A 20,774-nucleotide genomic window follows, 5' to 3' on the forward strand; every position below is an offset into this window, starting at 1 on the left:
GGATGAAATGTGGACTGGAAATGAGGCTTGGTGGTAGATTGCTTGCCTAGAATGCATGAAATCCTGGGTGAAGTACTCTGTACTACATAAACAGAAAAAGCCAGAAGTAGCACTATGGCTCAAGTGGTAGAGTGCTAGTTGTGCAAAAGCTCAGGGACAGTGCCCATGTCCTGTGTTCAAGCCCCAGGACTGGCCACACACAAAAGAGATGAGGGCCAAAATTACTGTTCCCATCCCTAGTGACAATCTCCAATTTGTTAGCATTCATAAAAATAAAAGCCAACAGGAAAAATTCAGAAATACAAAAGTTAAGTCCTATACACAAGTCAGAAGAGTTAGGTCCCTAGAACTTGCAGAAGTGACCTTAGAGAGAGCTGACCAGAGGGATAGGGCATTGGCTCAGAAACTTATTACTGTGCATCAAATACAGACACAAAAAATCTGATTTATTTCCTAGTGCACAGAACCCTAAATGATTTGGTAGGGCTTGCAAAAAGCATATAATCTAATACTATTGTCAACAAAAACCTTGGGATTACCAGTAAAATGGGGCTGTTGAGGCTGGAAACTCTTGATGGTAGTAGACAGTTCTAAACTGGCTAACTCACTACATAAATATTTATACAAATTTTTATATACACCACTCAATTTGGGAATCAATTTCTCTTAAGCGGGTATAAGAAAACACTATTCACGGATTCTTTCAGCGGAAGATATAGCTCACTGGTAGAGTATTTGCTTAGAATGCCCAGGGACCTCAGTTCAATCCTTAAGACTACTAAAGAGAAAATCCACACTGAACAAATGTTTCCTTTAAGACAATGCCAGATATCGGGTCCATTTCTTTCTATCTGGCAAAAGCAGACTGCCTTGATTACAATTTTCAAATGTTTGTGGAATGGGTGAGCATATTAAAAAATAACATAATAGCCTATTTATTGCCTAAATTATGAGTTCAGAAAGGAAAAAGACTACTCAAGTACTTGAAATATTTCTCTAAAACTTTATTTCAGAGTTATTCCCCTCATTGTGAAGAAGGTGTGGTTAATGTTCTGCGCCACTATTACCAGGCTTGCCCATTGCCGGCAATGGACTTTGAGAAGTTTCTTGGCACCCAATTGTTAAATTACTCTTTTAAAAACATACAGAGCTCCCAATACTTGCAAAAGTATTACATGCACCATTTCCCCACCATTCTTTAAATCTGAGCTTACATTATTAATCTACATAAGTGGATGTTAAAATGAGATCATTTTAACAAGTTACAACTGTACAAATCAAAATACTAGTTAATATTAGACAAAAGTATCTTACAAACACTACATTGCATATTACCTTGCAATATGAAACATTACACTTCTAATCTGTGTATGTTTATTTTAGATAACTGAAACTTCACAGACTTTAACAGCAAATAAAGTTTAAAAAATTTAGTTCTGTACATTAGTTCCAACTATCTCTATTTTACAATCTATAAGGCTCATGTCATAGTTCAGCACCAAAAACATCTACAAAACTTTCTAACTAATCTTATTCATCCCATGTGATAAGTTCTGTTGTTTTTTTCAAGGTGAAAGTCTAAGAAATTCTTCCAGATTGAAGTAGAATACTTTTTTTTGGCTATTCAGACTATGTATAAACTTGGGTTATACCTTGTTATTTTCATTGAACAGATATAAAACAAAACAAAAAAATACACACAAACAAAAAAAAACTAAAGGAAAAGAAATCTTAATCCACAAATTTGTCAGTCCATAAATTGGATTTATAACACTGAAGCATAGTTACCCTAATAATGCCTGCCCCATCCATCCTATTTAAATTAAAAAAGACAGCTACAAAGAAAATTTTACTTATCCTTTAAAATAGGTACAAAGAAGGAATGCAACAAGCTTCCTCCCAATATTGCTGAGCAAAATCCACTATGAACTGACTCAATTCCTCTATCCAGAGCGTCCAGACAAAATGTGTTTTCTATTTCTCTACCAGAAGCCTGCTTGCGACTAGTGTCCCTGCTCAGAAGTTAATAATGTTCGTTACTGCCAGCCTGACTTAAATTAATATCCAGATTCCAGAACCAGTATCATCCTCTTTTCTGCCTCTTTAGAGTTTACAAATCTTACAAAACCAGAATGTTTGTCTACCGTTTATTTTCAAGCAGGGTTTGTACGTATCAACTGTGAAAACTGAGGTCCTCAAGTTGGAAAAAGGTTTTCAAAAGCTAGGTACTTTCAGTAATCTTGCTTGTTCAAAGTATAAAATTCTGGTGTTTTTAAAATTCATAACTAGAGTACCTCTGCTTTCTTTGGACAGAAGCACACGATTGATGCCATGTTTAAAAACTACACCTCATGCATATAAATGGCCAGAGAGGTATAAAGTTTTACAGAGCCCTTGACATCATTTGAGTACATTTAGCATTGGCCAGACCACAATATGAAGCATGTTAGCAAATAGTAAAGAGACTTTTCCAACAACATGACAGTGTTTTCTAGGCTCTGTGTCAGTCATGTAACAATTTAAACATGTAATTCTTTAAAATTGTCCCCGATATTCCATTCCCATAGCCCCACCCAAGCCCAACCCACTGTGGAGTCTTGTCCCTCACAGCATGTTTTAATGTTCCCCATTACTAATGACAGCAGCCTCGGGTTCTGCTGCCGTTGCAGGGAGTCTTGGCACTTTCTTAGCAGGGCTTGGAATATGCTGAAATGATAAGAAAATAGGTGTTGACTCTCTTATTCTCGCCAAGAATCATAGCAGTCATTAAAGTTCTTATAAAGGAGGTAGTAAGGGGTAATTGTGGAAAGGTTCACACTACATATGAATTCTATATAGCTTTCTAGTTTAGGAAACTAAATCTTCATTCCTCACCTTATGGTAAATTGACTATAATAATTATCCAGGAAGTGAATAAGAGGAAAGGAAGGCTGTACAACATTTTACTTGTTATTTCTTTACAATTCAAATACTAGCTTGACTTACTACCTAATTTTTTTACAATAGTCAGACTGTGCATTTATCAACATTGTGATAAGTAGAGATAATAAATAGCTTCAAACTTACGAAGTCCTTGGTTAAAAAACTAGCTTTACCTTTACTTAGGATCTCATGCAAGTTAATCATTTTTGTTTGAAGCCTGTCTTCAAAACTAAGTCAGCATCACTTATAAATCTCAAAGAACTCACAAGAATTAAACCTCTAAAAAGCAACAGTGAAGTGGCTAGCATATAATAATATGAATTCAAACCATAGCTATTATTTTTACTCTTGATGATGGTCTGAAATGAGATGTGAGGTCCTCAACATTCTATCTCTATTGCTCACCAACACCTTCAAAAACTCTGAAATGGTTAAAACCTAGTACTTAGCATGTACTTTATACTACTGCAAATGGCTTCACTGGAAGATGATCCCAGAGCCCTTGCTCTAAACTATTCTGCTTTACTCACACTGAGATCTAGATATTAGAAACCTATCCCCTTGAAGAAGCCAATGAGCTTAATGTACCTCAGTTGCTAGGTTTGAATGTACAAGTCCTTCATCCAAACTGTGATCATTTGGAGTAGGGCGTCGGGCATAAGTTCTCCTGTGCTTCTCATCCACTCTAACTAGGTACCATGTTCCTTCAAACAGTGAGTCTACTGAACCCTGGGGAATATAGTTGGCTAAAGAAAAGACAGAGATTAAAAATGAGTTATGACTTATCTGGTAGTAAAACTAAGAAAGACAAAGAATATTCATATTTCTCTGTAATTATCACTGACAATTTAGTATTAAATATTAATTAACAGAAATAATTAAGTAATACTAGATAAAATTAATACTAATTTAATGCTAAATAATTTAACACTAAAAAGAGCTTTGATACCCTTATATGCTATACATTAGTGTTATTATAGCCCTCTAGTAAGTTTTATTTAAACATGATTTAAGATTTTTTTACCCAAGTGATGAGTGTCCTCCCTGAGCTTCATGTTTTCAGCAAAAACATCTGGAGACACACAAGTTCTTGAGTCTAGTCTTGATTTAAGATCACACAAACTTGCTGTTATTTTATCAAGAGCAGACCCTAAGAGAGTAAATTTCAAGGAGCCAATTAATAAAGATGCACTGTATTTATTTTAAAACCAGCACATTGAATTAAAACCCATCTGTATAACTACTTAAAGGTAATAAGAGAGTATAAAACTAGCATCTAAAAAGCCTGAATTAAGTGTTGCCAAATGAAAATAACTTCTTTCTTTTAGATAACTATCACTTAGTTAAGATATAAGATGGTATTAAGTAGTACACAAGTTAGGAAATAGGTGATATTTTCTTGAATACAAGAAAGTTATTTAAAACTTGCTGCCAAGTTTTCATTTGTTTTTCCTAATGTTTTTACTCCTTCCTGCTCAGGGAAGGCACAAAAGTTTCCTTAAATATAGCCAAGGCCATAAAATCTATTGAAATGGATCTATTCATTATCCAGTCAAGGCAGCTTTTTAGGGTGGAGTGTGAAAGTCTGATTCGGCTAAGAGACCTAAAGAATATTAAAATATCATAATGATCTGTGGGGTGGATTCAAGTGCTTGTTTAAGAAGATTGCTGAGGCAGCCCTATGACGAGTTCAATAGTTTTTTTGTTTTTGTTTCTTTTTCTGGTCTTTGAGAACCTAGGTACTGTTCCTGAGCTTTTTTGCTCAAGGTCAGTATTCTACCACTTAAGCCACAGCTCCACTTCCTGTTTCTTTTTTTTTTTTTAATTAAATTTTATTGGCAAGGTGATGTACAGAGGGGGTACTGTTACTTAATAAGGTAGTGAGTACATTTCTTGTCATATTTGTTACACCCTCCCTCATTTTTCTTTCCCTTCCCTAGTTCAGATAAGCATACACACAATATCCAGTGTACCAAAATCATATAGAGTAACCACATGGGGTATGCCGAAGGAAATTCACCTAGGACATTAACAGAACGACAGCAATAAAATCCTCCAGTTTCCTTCTCTTGGAGTTCATTTTGCTTAGCCTCATCTTATGCAATCATATGTACATGGCTGTTGAGCTATTGTGATCCACTGATATTTCTATTCTAGACCTTTTTATGTATGTTTAGTAAATGGTTTTAGATATATAAAGTAAAGTCACTGACCCAAACATGTGGAAATACCATTTGAAAAGAAGTTTCTTATTTTGCAGACCTGGTTTCTACTGTTTCTTCCGCCCCTCCCCCCCCCCAACAATCATATATCAAGGAGACCATGCCCCTTGGTTCTCTGTGTTCTAGGCTTGTCTCACTCAACATTATTTGTTCAAGTTCTGACCGTTTCCCTGTGAATGCTATTATTTCACCATTCCTAATCGCTATGTAGTAGTCCATTGTGTATAGGTACCATATATTTTGGATTCATTCATCTGTGGAGGGGCATCTGGGTTGATTCCATATTTTGGCTATTGTGAGTTATGCAGCGATAAACATGGATGTGCAGATATCTTTATGGTATTCTGGGACCTGTTGTTCAGGATAGATGCCTAGGAGTGGTATGGCTAGGTCATAGGGTATGTCTATGCTGAGCTTTTTGAGGAACCTCCATACTGTTCTCCAAAGTGGTTGTACTAATTTGCACTCCCACCAACAGTGGAGAAGGGTTCCTCTTTCCCCGCATCCCCTCCAGCATTTGTTGTTGCCTGAGTTCGGAGTACAGGCCATTCTAACTGGAGTGAGATGGTATCTCCAGGTTGTTTTCATTTGCATTTCCTTTACTGCCAGGGATGTTGAACATTTCTTCATATGTTTCTTTGCCATTTTTATTCTGGTTTTTTCTTGATGGGTAATTGGAGATAAGAGTCTCATGGCCTTCTCTGTCTGGGCTGGCTTCAAGCCATGAAGCTCAGATCTCAGCCTCCTGAATAGCTAGGATTACAGACATGAGCCACTGGAGCCTGGCTCTCAATATATTTCTTGTTCAAAGATTTAGCATTTACCTGGTGTGGCATCTTGTGTAACTTTAAGAGAATACAGGGTAGCAGCCAAGCCCGAACCATAAGAGAACACTCCAATCCTCTTTCCTGCCAACTGCTGAGGTGAGAACCTGGATAGGGTTAAAAAATAAAAAAAAAGTATTGGGAAACTTAATTGAGTTGGGCATGGTGGCTCAAGCCTGGAATCCTAGCTACTTTGGGAGGCAGAGATCAGGAGACCTCAGTTGGAGGTCAGAACAGGCATAAAAATTTTGGGAAAATTCCATCTCAGCTAATCATCCCTAGCCACATAAGGAAGCACTAGCAGGACTACACCCAGATACAAAGCAAGATCTAACCTTGAAAACAGCCAAAATAAAAAGGGACTGGAGGCCTGGCTCAAGTGGAAGAACTATCATGAAGCCCTGAGTCCATTCAATCCCTAGTACCTCCAAAATAAAACAAAGAACTGAGTCCAAACCTATCATGAATGGGAAAATCATAAGAAGGAATGAAAAACTCATACTATAGGTCTAAAGTGGGATCTAGTTTCAAGCTTTTTTTTTGTCTTATCTTTTCTGGCGACAGCCCAGGCTGTCTTTTGCTGATATTACAGGTGTTCAGACCACACCCAGCATAACTTGTTAAGTAATTCTCTTAGTTTCAGGGGTTTTTTTGTGGGGTTTTTTTTTTTTTGGGGGGGGGGTGGGCGGGGCAGTCCTGGGCTTTGGACTCAGGGCCTGAGCACTGTCCCTGGCTTCTTTTTGCTCAAGGCTAGCACTCTGCCACTTGAGCCACAGAGCCACTTCTGGCCATTTTCTGTATATGTGGTGCTAGGGAATTGAACCCAGGACCTCATGTATACGAGGCGAGCACTCTTACCACTAGGCCACATCCCCAGCCCCTCTTAGTTTCAGGATTACAGTAGGGCATGTAAAGAGTTTCAGCATTACAGTGAGCAGATGAAAACAAATGAGTTTCATTTTGGGGGGAATGACAGGACTTATTAAAATTGTCAATTCACAAAGTTAGTTATTCTGTCAACCAAGAACTTGTGACTCAACTATAGATCAATAATATTAGAACCATGAAAATGGACTAAGGAAACCCCAGTGTGAAATTAACGAGTATGTGTGGACAAATCCTCAACCCACATGTTCTTCAAGAAAGACTAATAAATAGCATTTGTGAGCTACCCAGATGCCTGATGCTACATTTGGTCTTAGAAATCTAACATTACCAGAAAAGGGGGGGGGGGGGGCAAGTAGCTGAAATCCATACTTACTGTGCTAGAACAGAAGCAAGGGAACCATATACTGATGATGTATACATGTTTCCGTTTTGATTTGATACAAGCAAAGATGCCTTTGTTTTCTGGTTAAATAGTTCACTACTAGCCTTCATAAATGCCTTTTCCACATCTCTGTCAAAGTAAGTGTCTTCTAATTTAATATCCCTGAAAGATTTTAAATAAACAGTTTAATGTTCAATGATTGTTTTTATTATATTAGACAGAGAACCTAAATAACATTCAAATCTGTGAATGTACACGATTCTATTTTTCTCATTTGTTAAAAGTCAAGTGTAAGTATGTTAACTGCTATTTATCTCAGCACTTGTAAACATGTATGATTCTTTTCCTCAAGTTTATATGATCAAGTAGAGATGCTTATTGGTTAGCAGATTCATTACAGCTTTATTATCAAACACAATACAAATCCAATTTCAAGCACACAGCATAGGAACTAAGATTTGAAAAGTTGTAGTTCATCAAATGGAGAAGAGACAAGATAGGGAGGAGAATTAGGTGTGCATTACATGACATACGAGAGAGCTAAAAAGTGAGAAGCCAGAATTTAATTGAATGGATATGGACACAGGAATCAGGCAAGGAAAGGGTTAAATGGCATTGTAATGAATATAGGCACTTTTATGGTGCTATTATTGTAGTAACAATGTGAATGAAACTAAAAGAGAGAAGGAAGAACATGGTAAAAATGATTAAAGCCTTCATGCAGGTAAGTTACCACCACTGGAAGACTCCATTTCTTCTTTGATGAGATAAAAAGATTAAATAGAAGGGAAACCACTACCACAGTGCCTCTTACCCAAAGGCTTCCAAGCCACTGTAGATGCTATTTTTATCTCTGTTCTGGTCATTAAGAAAGTCATTCAGTAACATCCGAGCCAGAGACTTCTGAACCAGTTTACAATATGGTGAGTGAAAGATCATGAAGCCAAAATCATTTAAAGTAAAATCTTTATCCTTTCCCTCTGAAAAAGACCAAGAAACAAAGCTATGACATTTATGTAAGCCATGGATTTTACAGCTTGAATTTTTTTGATGTTTTATATCTTGAAATAGCAATCTAAGTATCTTGTATAATGTCTACAACTTAAAATGTACAGAAATGGACAATCTATATATCACTGATTTTCAAATTTCAGAATCACAACCCACCCAACAGGTTATAAAATCAACTCAGTAGTTCAGCACCAGTTTTTGTTTGTTCTAACTAAAATTAAGAAGAAAAATGGAAAACTGTGTATTTTAATTTTAGTTTAACAGAAACATTTAAGGTGTACTTCTTATTCTGGGTCCTAATAGAAAAAGTATCAATGGCCTCTTGAAAACCTACTGTTAAATAGTGTGTTTCAAACCATTAAGAAGTACAGTATAAATAAATAATAATGAATAGTATTATTCATTCTTAGAATATTTCTTACAGGGGCTGGGGATATGGCCTAGTGGCAAGAGTGCCTGCCTCATATACATGAGGCCCTGGGTTCGATTCCCCAGCACCACATATACAGAAAATGGCCAGAAGTGGCGCTGTGGCTCAAGTGGCAGAGTGCTAGCCTTGAGCAAAAAGAAGCCAGGGACAGTGCTCAGGCCCAGAGTCCAAGCCCCACGACTGGCCAAAAAAAAAAAAAAAAAAAAAAAAAAAATTTCTTACAACAATATATTTCTTATTCTATTCCTTAATGTTTGCTGTTGCTGTTGTTACTAATATTGAGGTTTGAACTCAGGACCTCACATACCCAACATCTTTTGCCTTAGTTGTTTTTTGGATAGGGTCTCACATTTTTGCTTGGGGCTGAACACACACTGTGGTCCTTCCACTTATGTCTCCCATAAGTAGAACTGGGATGACAGTGAGTCCAGATTATTTGTTGAGATAGGTCTTTCTAACTTCTTGTCCAAGCTGGATTTGAACCATTAAGAGCCCCCATATCCACTTCCTGAGCAGCTGGGATTACAGGCATACACTACTCCATCAAGAATTAAAAGACTGATCGGGATATGGCCTAGTGGCAAGAGTGCCTGCCTCATATTCATGAGGCCCTGGGTTCGATTCCCCAGCACCACATATATAGAAAACAGCCAGAAGTGGCGCTGTGGCTCAAGTGGCAGAGTGCTAGCCTTGAGCAAAAAGAAGCCAGGGACAGTGCTCAGGCCCTGAGTCCAAGCCCCAGGACTGGCCAAAAAAAAAAAAAAAAAAAGAATTAAAAGACTGAGGTTAATAAAGAAATACAAACTCACAGGTCAAGTGCCAACAAACGATTACTATTTTTTTGAGACAGGGCCTCATTGTGTAAGCCCAGGTTGGCTCTATATGGCCTTATGTATTAGCTCCTGAGTGGTGGGATTACTTCTATGAGCTACCATGGCAGGCTTAAGTTACTTTCTTTGTAAAATGTAAACTAACTGAAGTATTTTTGAAGAGATGTACCTCATTTTCAAAGCTATCAATCTCTACCTACATCATCTGTTCTCAGAAACCATAGGAAAATGCATGAAAAAGCCACTAATAAAAGATTGTTCACAAAACAGTTTCTCACTGAAGACCCGTAACATATTATACTACCCTCTACAGATGCCAAAACCTAAGGAAGCTGAGAGTAAACCCACCTTTCTGCCACTGGGCTCGGATCTTTTTGCGGTAGACAGAATAGCAGCGGTCTAATGCACTGAGGTAGCACTGAATGGAGAGTTTTCCATCTACTATGGGATACTCAGAAAGCATATCAGGCTTGTAAAAGTCATAGGCATGTTGCATATGTGTCCCACGAAGCCCTAGGGGAACAAAAGGGAAGATGTCTACTTTTGCTTCTAGATGTTTATATTTAGTTAAGTATACTGCACTGTCAAGAATCTTCCTTAACTACCTAACAACTGTCACTCTATCAATACAGAAAAAGTGTAAGGTTAAACCAACATAATTAAAATAAAACCTAACAGTACCTAAGACTCCTTCGGCATATATTTTTCATGCAATTTTCTTAAATCTACGTGGGAGATCAGTTGCTACACTGAAGACAAATGAAAATTGCCAGTGACTATGACAAGTTACTACCCTGTTATTACACATATCCTATTTTAAGCCATTTTACTTCTCTGTAAAGTGGGGGTGAGATTATCTGTACCATAAAACTGTTATAAGATTAAATAACACACACAAAGTAGGCTGTGCCTGCATCTAATGAATGCTCATTATGTGGCAACTTCTATTTTCAAATTTCTGAGGAGAGTGTGTCAGTAAACAAAGAAATAAGTGCTTTCTTAAATACTTACCACGCTCAAAAACTAAAGGAGCATTTGGGCCAATGAGCAGAGCCACGGCTCCAACTCCACCTGTGGGTCGGGCATTTCCTGTGGCATATATAGCAATATCTCCGGCAACAACCAGTGCATATCGTCCTGAAAAACATTATTTCACCAGGTGAACATTATTACACATGTAAACTCAAAGGACTAGCATATTTTTTCCCACAATGCTGACTCCAACTTTGATAAAGGAAAGAACTCTTCTGACTAACTTTTAAATAGAGCATTTGTCACAATAAGATAATCAACTTACAATACAGATAAACTGAAAATCAAGGATATTTTCCCAAGTGTAGTTGAATAAGTATAACCAATAAAATGTTCACATGATTAACATTCTATTTAGGGCAATTGGTCATTTGAGTCTATTCATACTCGTGGAAGAGTAACAGGTTTTGTGCTTTCCCCCTAGTTTTCTGGAAGAGAGGCAAATAACTTACCATCCCAAGAGCTGGACTCAATCCAGTTAATGGCATTGAAGACAGCAGCTGTGCCTCCGTAGCAGGCATTAGTCGTATCGATTCCTTCTATATCTGTATTCCCGGACTCCTCAAACAGCTGCATCAAATTCGTCTTCACCGATTTTGATTTGTCAATGATTGTCTCTGTTCCAACTTCTAGCCGCCCAATACAATCATAGGAAAGGCTGTTTCTCTCCATCAAATTCTGAACCACAGTCAGGCAAAGAGAGTTGATATCTTCTCGATCTGTACAGAAGCCCATCTTGGCCTGGCCCAAGCCAATAGTATACTTGCCAGCATCTACACCATCATATTTTTCCAACTCTACTTGATCAACGTATTGAGAAGGAAAATAGATTTCAAGGGCAACAATTCCCACATCTTTTGGCCAACAAGCTTCTGTATTCAAAGGAAGTGACCCAGGCATGGTGAAAGAGCTGTAAAAAGAAAAACAGAAACGAACATACATTGTTTTAGGTCATAAGTTAAATGACTTTAAAGGATGAGATTGTGAAACACATCTTAAGAATTCACTAATCACCTGGAATATTGTTTAGTTTTTCCCAAGGTTCATATATTGTGTATGTATATACACAAATATATAAGTATGTTTATATATATGTATATATATATATACATACACACATATACAATGCTACTCTTTAAAATAGCCACTTTTAGAAGGACTCACTTTATTTAAACCTGGGCATCTTTAAACTTAAAACATTATTATTAGATTATTCAAACCTGATTATTAGATTCTTCTACTAGTTTTCAAAATAGTTGTTATATGCCCATAGGCAAAGTCACTTAACCTACCAGAGTGTCAATGTATTTAAAAGGGTGAACAGTCAAGAAATGAGAATTATTCAGGGCATTTTAAACAAAAAGGGGTTGAATCTAGGGAAATGGTTCTACAATTTTAGGCTGGGCTAAAGGAACAAAAGGGGCTAGTCCTACAGACTCTGGGAGCACACAGTGCTATGGAAGCTACTGGAACTACCAGTACTAACACTTCAGATGCTGAGCTGAAATCAGACACACCCCACCACTGCTGTTGCCACCTTCTTTCTACCTTCCAGTCTCGCTGGATTCCTTCTGCTGGCATTCTAACCAGGACTCAGCTAGAATAAGGCCAGGAAAATATTAGGCTTTGAGAAGTGGTACAGCTCCTCAGTTTTAGACAGAAAATTCTTCTGTGTCTAAAATTCTACAATGCAATTTTTTTTAAGATATGACATAATTGGACAGTGTACTCAGGTGGCAGAATGTCACCTCTTCATTGATACTCTACTATAACAATAAGACACAATGAACCTCTAGTAAAACAATAAGATACCATAAGGCAATAGAGATTATTGCCCCAAGTACTTCAGGATGCTTCCAAATTTTTCCGAGTATTCTATTTGCAATAAAAAAAAACACGATGAAGATGCTATATTAGGAATAAAATATATAAAGTTTCTTTTTCATTTCCAAGGAGAGAAAGGGGGTGTACCACAGAATTCTTTACATGTCCTAAATCTTCAAAGTACGAACAGAAGACAGAAGCCTTTTCTTCCTAAAGTTACTGCTCGCCCCCTCTGGTGGACAAAAGTTGCTCCAAGTCCTATTATCTAGAGTCAACAAAGCAAGGTAAGAAAGGACTTCCTGCACCCAGGTATAACCAATAAACCCCTAGGAACAAACCTGGAAATGTAAGATAACTAGAAAACGAAAACCAAAGCAAATAAAATTGAAAAACAGAAATAAAAGGCAAGCAGGGAAACCAGTTGAGGATGTAGGTACAAGGCATCTCATCTCCTCCATAGCACTACCATGCCATCAGGACTGAGCTCTTCCTTTGCTCTCTCCCTGTCGTAGGCCCACAGTTACCTTAAAAAATGATTGTTGAGATGCTATTTCAGATGGGAGGCAGTGGCTCACACCTGTAATCCTAGCTACTCAGGAGGCTGAGATCAGAGGGTCACGGTTCAAAGGTAGCCCAAGTAGAAAAATCTGTGAGACCTCCATCTCTAAGTAACAAGTTAAATGCCAGAGCAGAAGAATGGCTTAAGTGTTTGAGTGCCCTTGAGCAAGAGTGCAAGGCCAAGCTCAAACCCTAGTACCTACACACACACACACACACACACACACACACACACACACACACACACACAAAGATGTGCTTGCCAAACATCTCCAAGTTTCTCCTCTATCATTTAGGTTCAGCCTCTTTGCACTAGACAAGGGGTTTTTTTGAGAACAGGAACAGTGCCTTGTTTGTCTGTGTCCCTGCTACCCAACTCCTTTCTGGAATATGGCAGATGCTAAATGCAAAATAAAATCCTACTACTAGCCTTCTAATCTAATAATAACCATCCAAGCAAGCAGGAAGACATGAAAGAGTAAGAGCAAGTGCGAATATGATCAAAGTACATTATATACATGTGTGGAAATACCACAGTGAAAACCCCTTTGTACAATACAGGCTGAAAACTAGTCATTATAAATAAATAAAAGGCAGACATGTTTATCTGTGATTGTTTCTGATTGAGTAGTTCATGTGGTTACATTTTATTATCTATACTTTCTTATGACTAATTCTTTTTTTTTTTTTTTTTTTTTTTTGGCCAGTCCTGGGCCTTGGACTCCGGGCCTGAGCACTGTCCCTGGCTTCTTCCCGCTCAAGGCTAGCACTCTGCCACTTGAGCCACAGCGCCGCTTCCCGTTTTCTGTATATGTGGTGCTGGGGAATCGAACCTAGGGCCTCGTGTATCCGAGGCAGGCACTCTTGCCACTAGGCTATATCCCCAGCCCTTATGACTAATTCTTAAACACAAAATTAAAATGTATTCAAAGTATGATGGCACTAACCACATTTTAAACAGAAACTATAACCCTGAAAAGTTTTAAGAACAAAGAGTGCATACAAATGTCTGTCATCCATTGGAGAACGCTTGCTTTAGGTAGCATACTGTGACGCCATACCTGTGAGAAGGACCGAGAACTGCAGTCTCCAGGTCTGTCACTGCTTCCTCCTTCCGGCACTAGGAATTTCAAATAAGAATTTCTTTTAAAGTCATATAATTACGACAAAGTAATATGACTTCAGTTCAAAACAAGATAAAATAAGTTATTTTCCTATTCAATTACATTATATAGAAAAGAATTGGGCATATGTTTAGGAAATGAATGGTACTTAAAGTTTATAAGACTCTTTCTTGCCCAGGCTGACTTTGAACCACAATCCTCCTATCTCAGTCTTCTGAGTAGATAGGATTCTAAGTGTGAGCCATTGCTGACCACCTTATTCTTATATTAGGTTAAGTTCAGTCCTGCTAATGGTCATAATAGTAAGATCATTATTACACATTCAGGCTTTAAATCCATCATGATGCTGGGAAAGTTGCAATCTTCTATGTTTGGATTATCAATAACTGGGAACAAAGCAATCAAGTTAACCTGCACTTTGCCAGTAAATTTCTATATTAAAGAGACATTCATAGCTGGGTGCTGGTGGCTCATGCCTGTAATCCTAACTACTCAAGACGCTGAGATCTGAAGATTGTAGTTCAAAGAATACCCCCAATTAACCACCAGAAAACCAGAAGTGGCACTGTGGCTCAAGTGGCAGAGTAGCCTTGAGCTGAAAAGCTCAGGGACAGTGCCCAGGCCCAGAGTTGAAGTCCCAAAACTGACCAAAAAAAAAAGAGAGGAGAGAGGACACACATTCAAGAGTTTACTTTGTACTGAAGAGCTGTAATTTGTGTCTCTTTGAACTAAATTTCCTCATCTGTAAAGTGAATCTAATATGCTTTCCTGCCCTTCTCAGTTCACTAATCATTTTCATCTATTCAATATTATACTTGTGTTTTTCAACACAGCCATTCTTCATCCTTTACCATCTTTTTTTTCCCCTAGTGTCTGTCCTTGGGCTTGAACTCAGGGTATGGGCACTGTCTCAGAGTTTTGTTGTTGTTGTTTTGCTCCAGGCTAGTGCTCTACCACTTAGGCCACAGCAATACATCCAGCATTTTGGTGGCTAATTGGAGATATTCTCTGAACTGCAATTTTCAGATCTCAGCCTCTTGCATAATTAGGATTACCACCACTATCACCTTGACCCTTTTTTTTTCATACCTATACTGTGGCTTGGAGCTATCTCTTTGCTTTTTCTCTTTTAAAGCTAGTGCTCCACCACTTGAATCACAGCTTCACTTCTAGCTTTATGGTGGTTAACTGGTGATAAGTCTCATGACTTTCCTGTCAGAGCTGGCTTCAAAGCGTGATCTCAGACTTCTGAGTAGGTAGGATTACAGGTGTAACAGGTGCCTGGTGCTTCCCATTTTAGAAAATTATTTCTCCCCTTACTGTTTGAGTGAAAATTACATGGAAGGAATTTGAAAAATGGACTTTGGAACCCTATTTTGGAGGCTGTTTAGACAATTCTGTTACACAATTTTCTTCATTCTAATTACTGGAAAATTTAGCATTTGCCTTTGCCTGATTATAATGACAACTCAAATACTTTTTAGAAAGCTTTCTTTTACATGATTACTCATTGTGGCTTTTGTTCCTCTTACTTCATTAACTAAGTTTACCTCCCCTCACCAAAAGAAGTAAATTTTGAGTTTTATAGGAAAAGATGTATTACTTCATTAAAAAAAGAGGAGTCTCTTTCATGGCAGTATTATACAGACTTTCAAAAATAACCTATCATTTATTCTTTACTGTATCCAATTATGTTTCTGTCCTCTGTAAATTAAGAGATAATTTTTGGTATGTGGGGGAGAAGGGGAACAAATTGATTACCCTTCACCTTAAAGCAACATAAATCAGACAAATTAATCTAGTATACATTTTTGATTCATAATAAACTATAAGCAGTTATAAGCTAAGCCTTTTCACTGTTACTGAGGGAAAAGGCAGGAAATTAAGAATGAATTAGTTATCTTCTTTAAAATCATGCAAGCGAAATCTACAATCAAAGCAGGAAAACCCAGCAATTACAAGGCCCTGAATTCAAACCTCAGTACCAGTGGGAAAAGGAAGAAAGGAAAGGAAGGAAGGAAGCAAGCAAGCAAGCAAAGCAGGCAGGCTAGAAAAGGAAAAGGAAGGAAGAGCCTATTCTGGTGTAGATAGATATCTAAGTAATAATCATGAACATCCCTGCCTTTCTCCAGAATTACTGCTCTGCCTATGAAATTCAATTCCTATTTCAAGGTCCTCTTCAAGGCTACTTTTTCTAGGAAAGTTTCTCACATGAGTCAGAAAGTTTCTAATCAGGGACTTGCAGTCATATACAGGCATGTCATTTACAATCAAGTTTTCATAATCAACTCTACTGAAAACTAGTTATTGACAATGTTCTTATCCATATTAGGCATATTAAAACTTCCACTGGGAGAGAGAACATACATAGTCTGGTTCATTTGAACTATTCCTCTGAACCTTTGGAATAAAGTTGACTCAATTACCACTTTTTGAGTGAGTGGTCTAGAGTTACAATAATTAAGACAGGTCTCTTGGATTCAAAAACTTGAAAAAGCCAGCAACTGAAGGTCCATTTTGCTATTATTTTTGAGGTGAGCCACAGAATTTAAGGAAACTGATATTATTACTACTGTCCAAACAGGTTTCAACTATTCCACGATCCTATTCTGAAAATTGTAGAAAGATAAAATGGAATCGGGAGAGAATATCTGTTAGTCTTATAATTATCCTCATACACACCTGCCCTCCACTACTACAAATGGCGAGATTGAGCTTTGAAAGACCAGTTTCTCTTTCACTGCTTCAACTACAATCAGTTGGCAATGAAGCATCGAGTGCCAAGTATTAGGATGCATAAGTTAAGAATCTAGTCCCAGCATGCTCCCATTAGATTAGGCAACATGTTTCTCATCCTTCATAATCTAACATTAATACACTTTCTTAGGATATTTCTAAGTGTAAGACTGTAGGCCTTTCTAAATCAAACTATTATACTTTCGTTGCTTTTGGCTAACATCAACTGTAAATGCACAAAATTATATATTCTGATATACAGTAAATCAAGCTCCTTCAAGCACATCTTACTATATCTAGTTCTACTGGACTATGGAAGATCCAAGGAGGTTTTAAATCACTCTAGAAGACTCAGAAAAATCCATGCTATAGTGATGAGTGGGGTTTTGCATTTCTTCCGAGAAAAATCTATGTAAAAATCTTTATTTAAAAAAAAAACCCTCAAGGGGCTGGAGATATGGCCTAGTGGCAAGAGTGTTTGCCTTGTGTACATGAAGCCCTATGTTCAAGTCCCCAGTACCACATATACAGAAAACGGCCAGAAGTGGCGCTGTGGCTCAAGTGGCAGAGTGCTAGCCTTGTGCTCAGGCCCTGAGTCCTAGCACCAGGACTGGAAGATTACTAGTGTAGAAATGAACTAAATTAATGTAACTTACCAATTTAAGACAAATTATCTATCAAGGTTAGACAAGAAAAAGTCTTTCCCTCTTATAAGATTGCTATCCTGCCTTGTCTTTAGATGAAAACAAATGAAATTTTAAAAAAGGTTGACCCAAGAAGAACACAACTGCTTAGATATCTCAAGTTGAGAAAAACTTGAACATGCTTAGGACTTTCAAGCTGGCTTCCATCTAACACAACATGCCACAAAAACGAAAACCCCATCTTAGAAGGAAATAACTAATGATGAGTATGCCTATTTGTCTGAATGTTGTTGTGTATCTTGCCACTGCTTTTCGTGAATATCCCCTAAAATGTCAACAGCCAGCAGAGCACATCATCCAACTGTAGTGGTGGCTGAGATCAGCAGGAAGAAGGGACTGCAGCAAAGGTGGCAAATGAAAGCCAAAGATGCCTTCAGGCCAGGGCTACAGGGACAAGCATGACACTCAGGAACCACCTCACATAATACCCATCTCCCAAATCCTTCCTCCTCCTCCAGAGTGGGATAAAGCAATCCTGTCTCCACTACTGGGCAAAGCAGGGCACATGGTTTCAAAGACTCCATATGCTTAGCTCGGGAATGTTCCGCACTTGAACACACATGTATGTGAGAGTGCCTGCCTATTACATCGTATCACCTAAGGCTTGGTCCTAGAGCTGGTAAGAGACAGGTGTTGGATTTCAAAGCACTGAGGAAACCTAGTTTTAAGAAGACAAGACAGACACACACACACACACACACACACACACACACACACACACACACACGTAGGTGGAGGACAGTAGAAAGGAAACCATAATCTTAGATTTCAAGCCCGTACAGACAAGGTGTCCACACAGCCCCAATATCTGGCCAAGTGAATGAACTAGGGAAGAAAAGTAATGCTGCCCACTTCCTGTCTTTCCATCAGCTCAGTTTGGGGCAGCCGGACACACCCCCTGGGAACCTACAAGCCTCCATCTAAGCAGATCGATGCCATCCCGGCGGCGTCCACCCTTAATCCAAGGCTGCGGGAACGCCCTGGAAGTCCAGCTCCCTCCTCTCCCCCTGCGGGCGCCCCGAACCCCGAGCCCCCCGGGCGGTCACAGTCACTTCGCCGACACCTTCGACTTCTGACTATGTCATCAGAACGCCCGGCTCCCACTCAACGCCCCTTGGCTGGCACGGGGACCGGCCTCAGGCGCCAAGGCAGAGTCCCTGGCCCCTCCTCGACGACAGTCCGCCCGCCCAGTCGACCCCCGGTCTCTGACCAGAGGTCCCGCACAGACACCGCCCCCCGCGCCCCATCCTCCGGGGCCAGGTCCGCACTTGAGCCCCGAGCTCCTTGGGGCCTACTCAAGGACACCGCCTCCTCCCGGTGTACACCCCATTCGCAGCACCTCACCAGCCCGGCTTTGTTCTTCCACGCGAGACACTCACCCAAATGTGACCGGGCTGCGACCGAAGCGAAGGAGCTGGCCGGCAAAGAAGAGAGCGCGACGCCTCCCTCTACTCACCAGCTTTATAGCCGCCGACCCACCCGACTCCTGGAGTCGTCGGGAGGCGGGACAGGGGCTCCGGCAGCCAATCGTAACCTGCAGAGTATTCCGGCAGGATCCTCCCCTCGGATCTGTTTATACCAATCAGAAGGGAGCTAGAGGCGGTGACTCGCTAGGGTTTTCCCTCGTGGCTTGAAGGGCGGGTGAAGGGGCGGGGACAAAGCCCGAGGGCTGAGGAAGTGGGGTGAGACAGTGACGTGGGGTGGCCCGAGAGCACGCCTGCCAATGACAGAGCGGCGACAGACAGCGAGAGCCAACAGGAGCGGAGTGAGAGGTCCTGTAACCAACTGGAGTTCAGTGAGAGGAGCTGGGGGCCAATGAGAACTCTGCGTCCCACCACTGAGGAGAGATGGTCCAGCGTGGGAGGAACGTCCTTCCCCCCCCCCACCCCCTGCTTGAGAGTGTCATGTTGCCTAGCAACCAGAGCAGGGCTTCGCCTGTAAGATTTCTGAAATACCTGAATTCAATTTCGATGTTTTCTATTTTCCAGAACTTCAAAGTGCGCCTGGATTACATGATGAAGCAGAATGATACATCTGAATTTGCAAATCTGTAAATATTCCAAATGTACAAATGCCCAAATTGTAAATGACAAATACTGCCATCTCTATTTAAAACTACCACCATTTCTGTGAAAACTGCTGTTGAAATCTTTTTTTTTTTTTTTTTTAGCCAGTCCTAGGCTTTGGACTCAGGGCCTGAGCACTGTCCCCCGCTTTTTTACTCAAGGCTAGCACTCTGCCACTTGAGTCACAGCGCCACTTCTGGCCATTTTCCTTATATGTGGTACTGGGGAAATCAAACCCAAGGCTTTATGTATACGAGTCAAGCACTCTTGCCACTAGGCCATATTCCCAGCCCGAAATCATTTTTCTTAACACAACCTAAAACGAGATATTCTGAGAGTTAGAAATCTGTAAGAAGGATGCTATGTTCCCAAAATAGAGAATTGACCTTGGGTCATTGAAATTTCTAAGTTTAATGTGCAATAATGCCAAATAAAATGTTGTCCTAAAACAGAAGGGCCCTATCATTTCCAACATAACAATTCCGTAGGATGAAGACTTCCCTAGAAAAGAGGGACAAGTCAAGCACTAGTAACACAATTTGGGAGGAGGAAAAACAAAGAATAAGAATTATGGCCCCAGCCAAACTGAGAAAACATAATGCTAGAATGGGAGGTTCACAATTTTATCTTCTCATTTCAGTTTCGTTAACATTCAGGAATTTTGTTAATAAAGATCATTAATACTTCTGTACTTCACACAACTACAAGTATGTCAGATTTATTATATAGTAGAGAGACTAAGCCAATTAGATATCCTCAGCAGCAAAATTGCAAACTATGGAAACAAAACCACTGTGAAGTAGTGACATAGTTACTTGGAGGAAGTGACCATTCAACAGTGTTTAAACTTCACCATATTGCCAGTGACATTGATTCTATTGTAGAATCAGTGTCTTTTCATATCTACATAAAGTTACTAAAAAAATAAATAAAAGAGTTGGGTGCAGGTTTCAAGAGACTGAGATCTGAGAATTGAAATTCAAAGACAAATGGAGCAGAAAAATTGACTTTTATCTCCAATTAACCAGCAAAAAAGCCTGAAGTGAAAGTGGAGATATGGGGCTGGAAATATGGTCTAGTGGAAAAGTGTTTGCCTCCCATACATAAAGCCCTTGGTTTGACTCCTCAGCACCACATATAGAAAAGTCAGAAGTGGCACTGTGGCTCAAGTGGTAGAGTGCTATCCTTGAGCAAAAAGAAAAAAAGAAGCCAGGGACAGGT

At 39.4% G+C, this 20,774-nt stretch overlaps 1 protein-coding gene across 2 annotated transcripts; it reads right to left on the reverse strand.

Moving 5' to 3' along the window:
* Positions 1–980: 980 nt before the first annotated feature.
* On the reverse strand, positions 981–18,977 carry Hmgcs1 (3-hydroxy-3-methylglutaryl-CoA synthase 1). Of its 2 annotated transcripts, XM_048368218.1 has the most exons (11): positions 18,867–18,977; positions 13,985–14,043; positions 10,994–11,451; positions 10,521–10,646; positions 9,858–10,022; positions 8,053–8,218; positions 7,230–7,400; positions 5,969–6,075; positions 3,947–4,072; positions 3,511–3,668; positions 981–2,706 (listed from the first exon to the last, which is right to left on the reverse strand). In XM_048368218.1, exons 3-11 carry the CDS (start codon positions 11,439–11,441, stop codon positions 2,617–2,619), a joined length of 1,557 nt encoding a protein of 518 aa, XP_048224175.1. In that variant the 5' UTR covers positions 11,442–11,451; positions 13,985–14,043; positions 18,867–18,977; the 3' UTR covers positions 981–2,616. The 2 variants fall into 2 exon arrangements, with proteins under 2 accessions (XP_048224175.1, XP_048224176.1); XM_048368219.1 differs by lacking the exon at positions 13,985–14,043 and having other exon boundaries at positions 18,867–18,976.
* Between the last annotated feature and the right edge of the window lie 1,797 nt (positions 18,978–20,774).

Source organism: Perognathus longimembris, chromosome 19 (assembly GCF_023159225.1).
Source record: "Perognathus longimembris pacificus isolate PPM17 chromosome 19, ASM2315922v1, whole genome shotgun sequence".
NCBI lineage: Eukaryota > Metazoa > Chordata > Mammalia > Rodentia > Heteromyidae > Perognathus > Perognathus longimembris.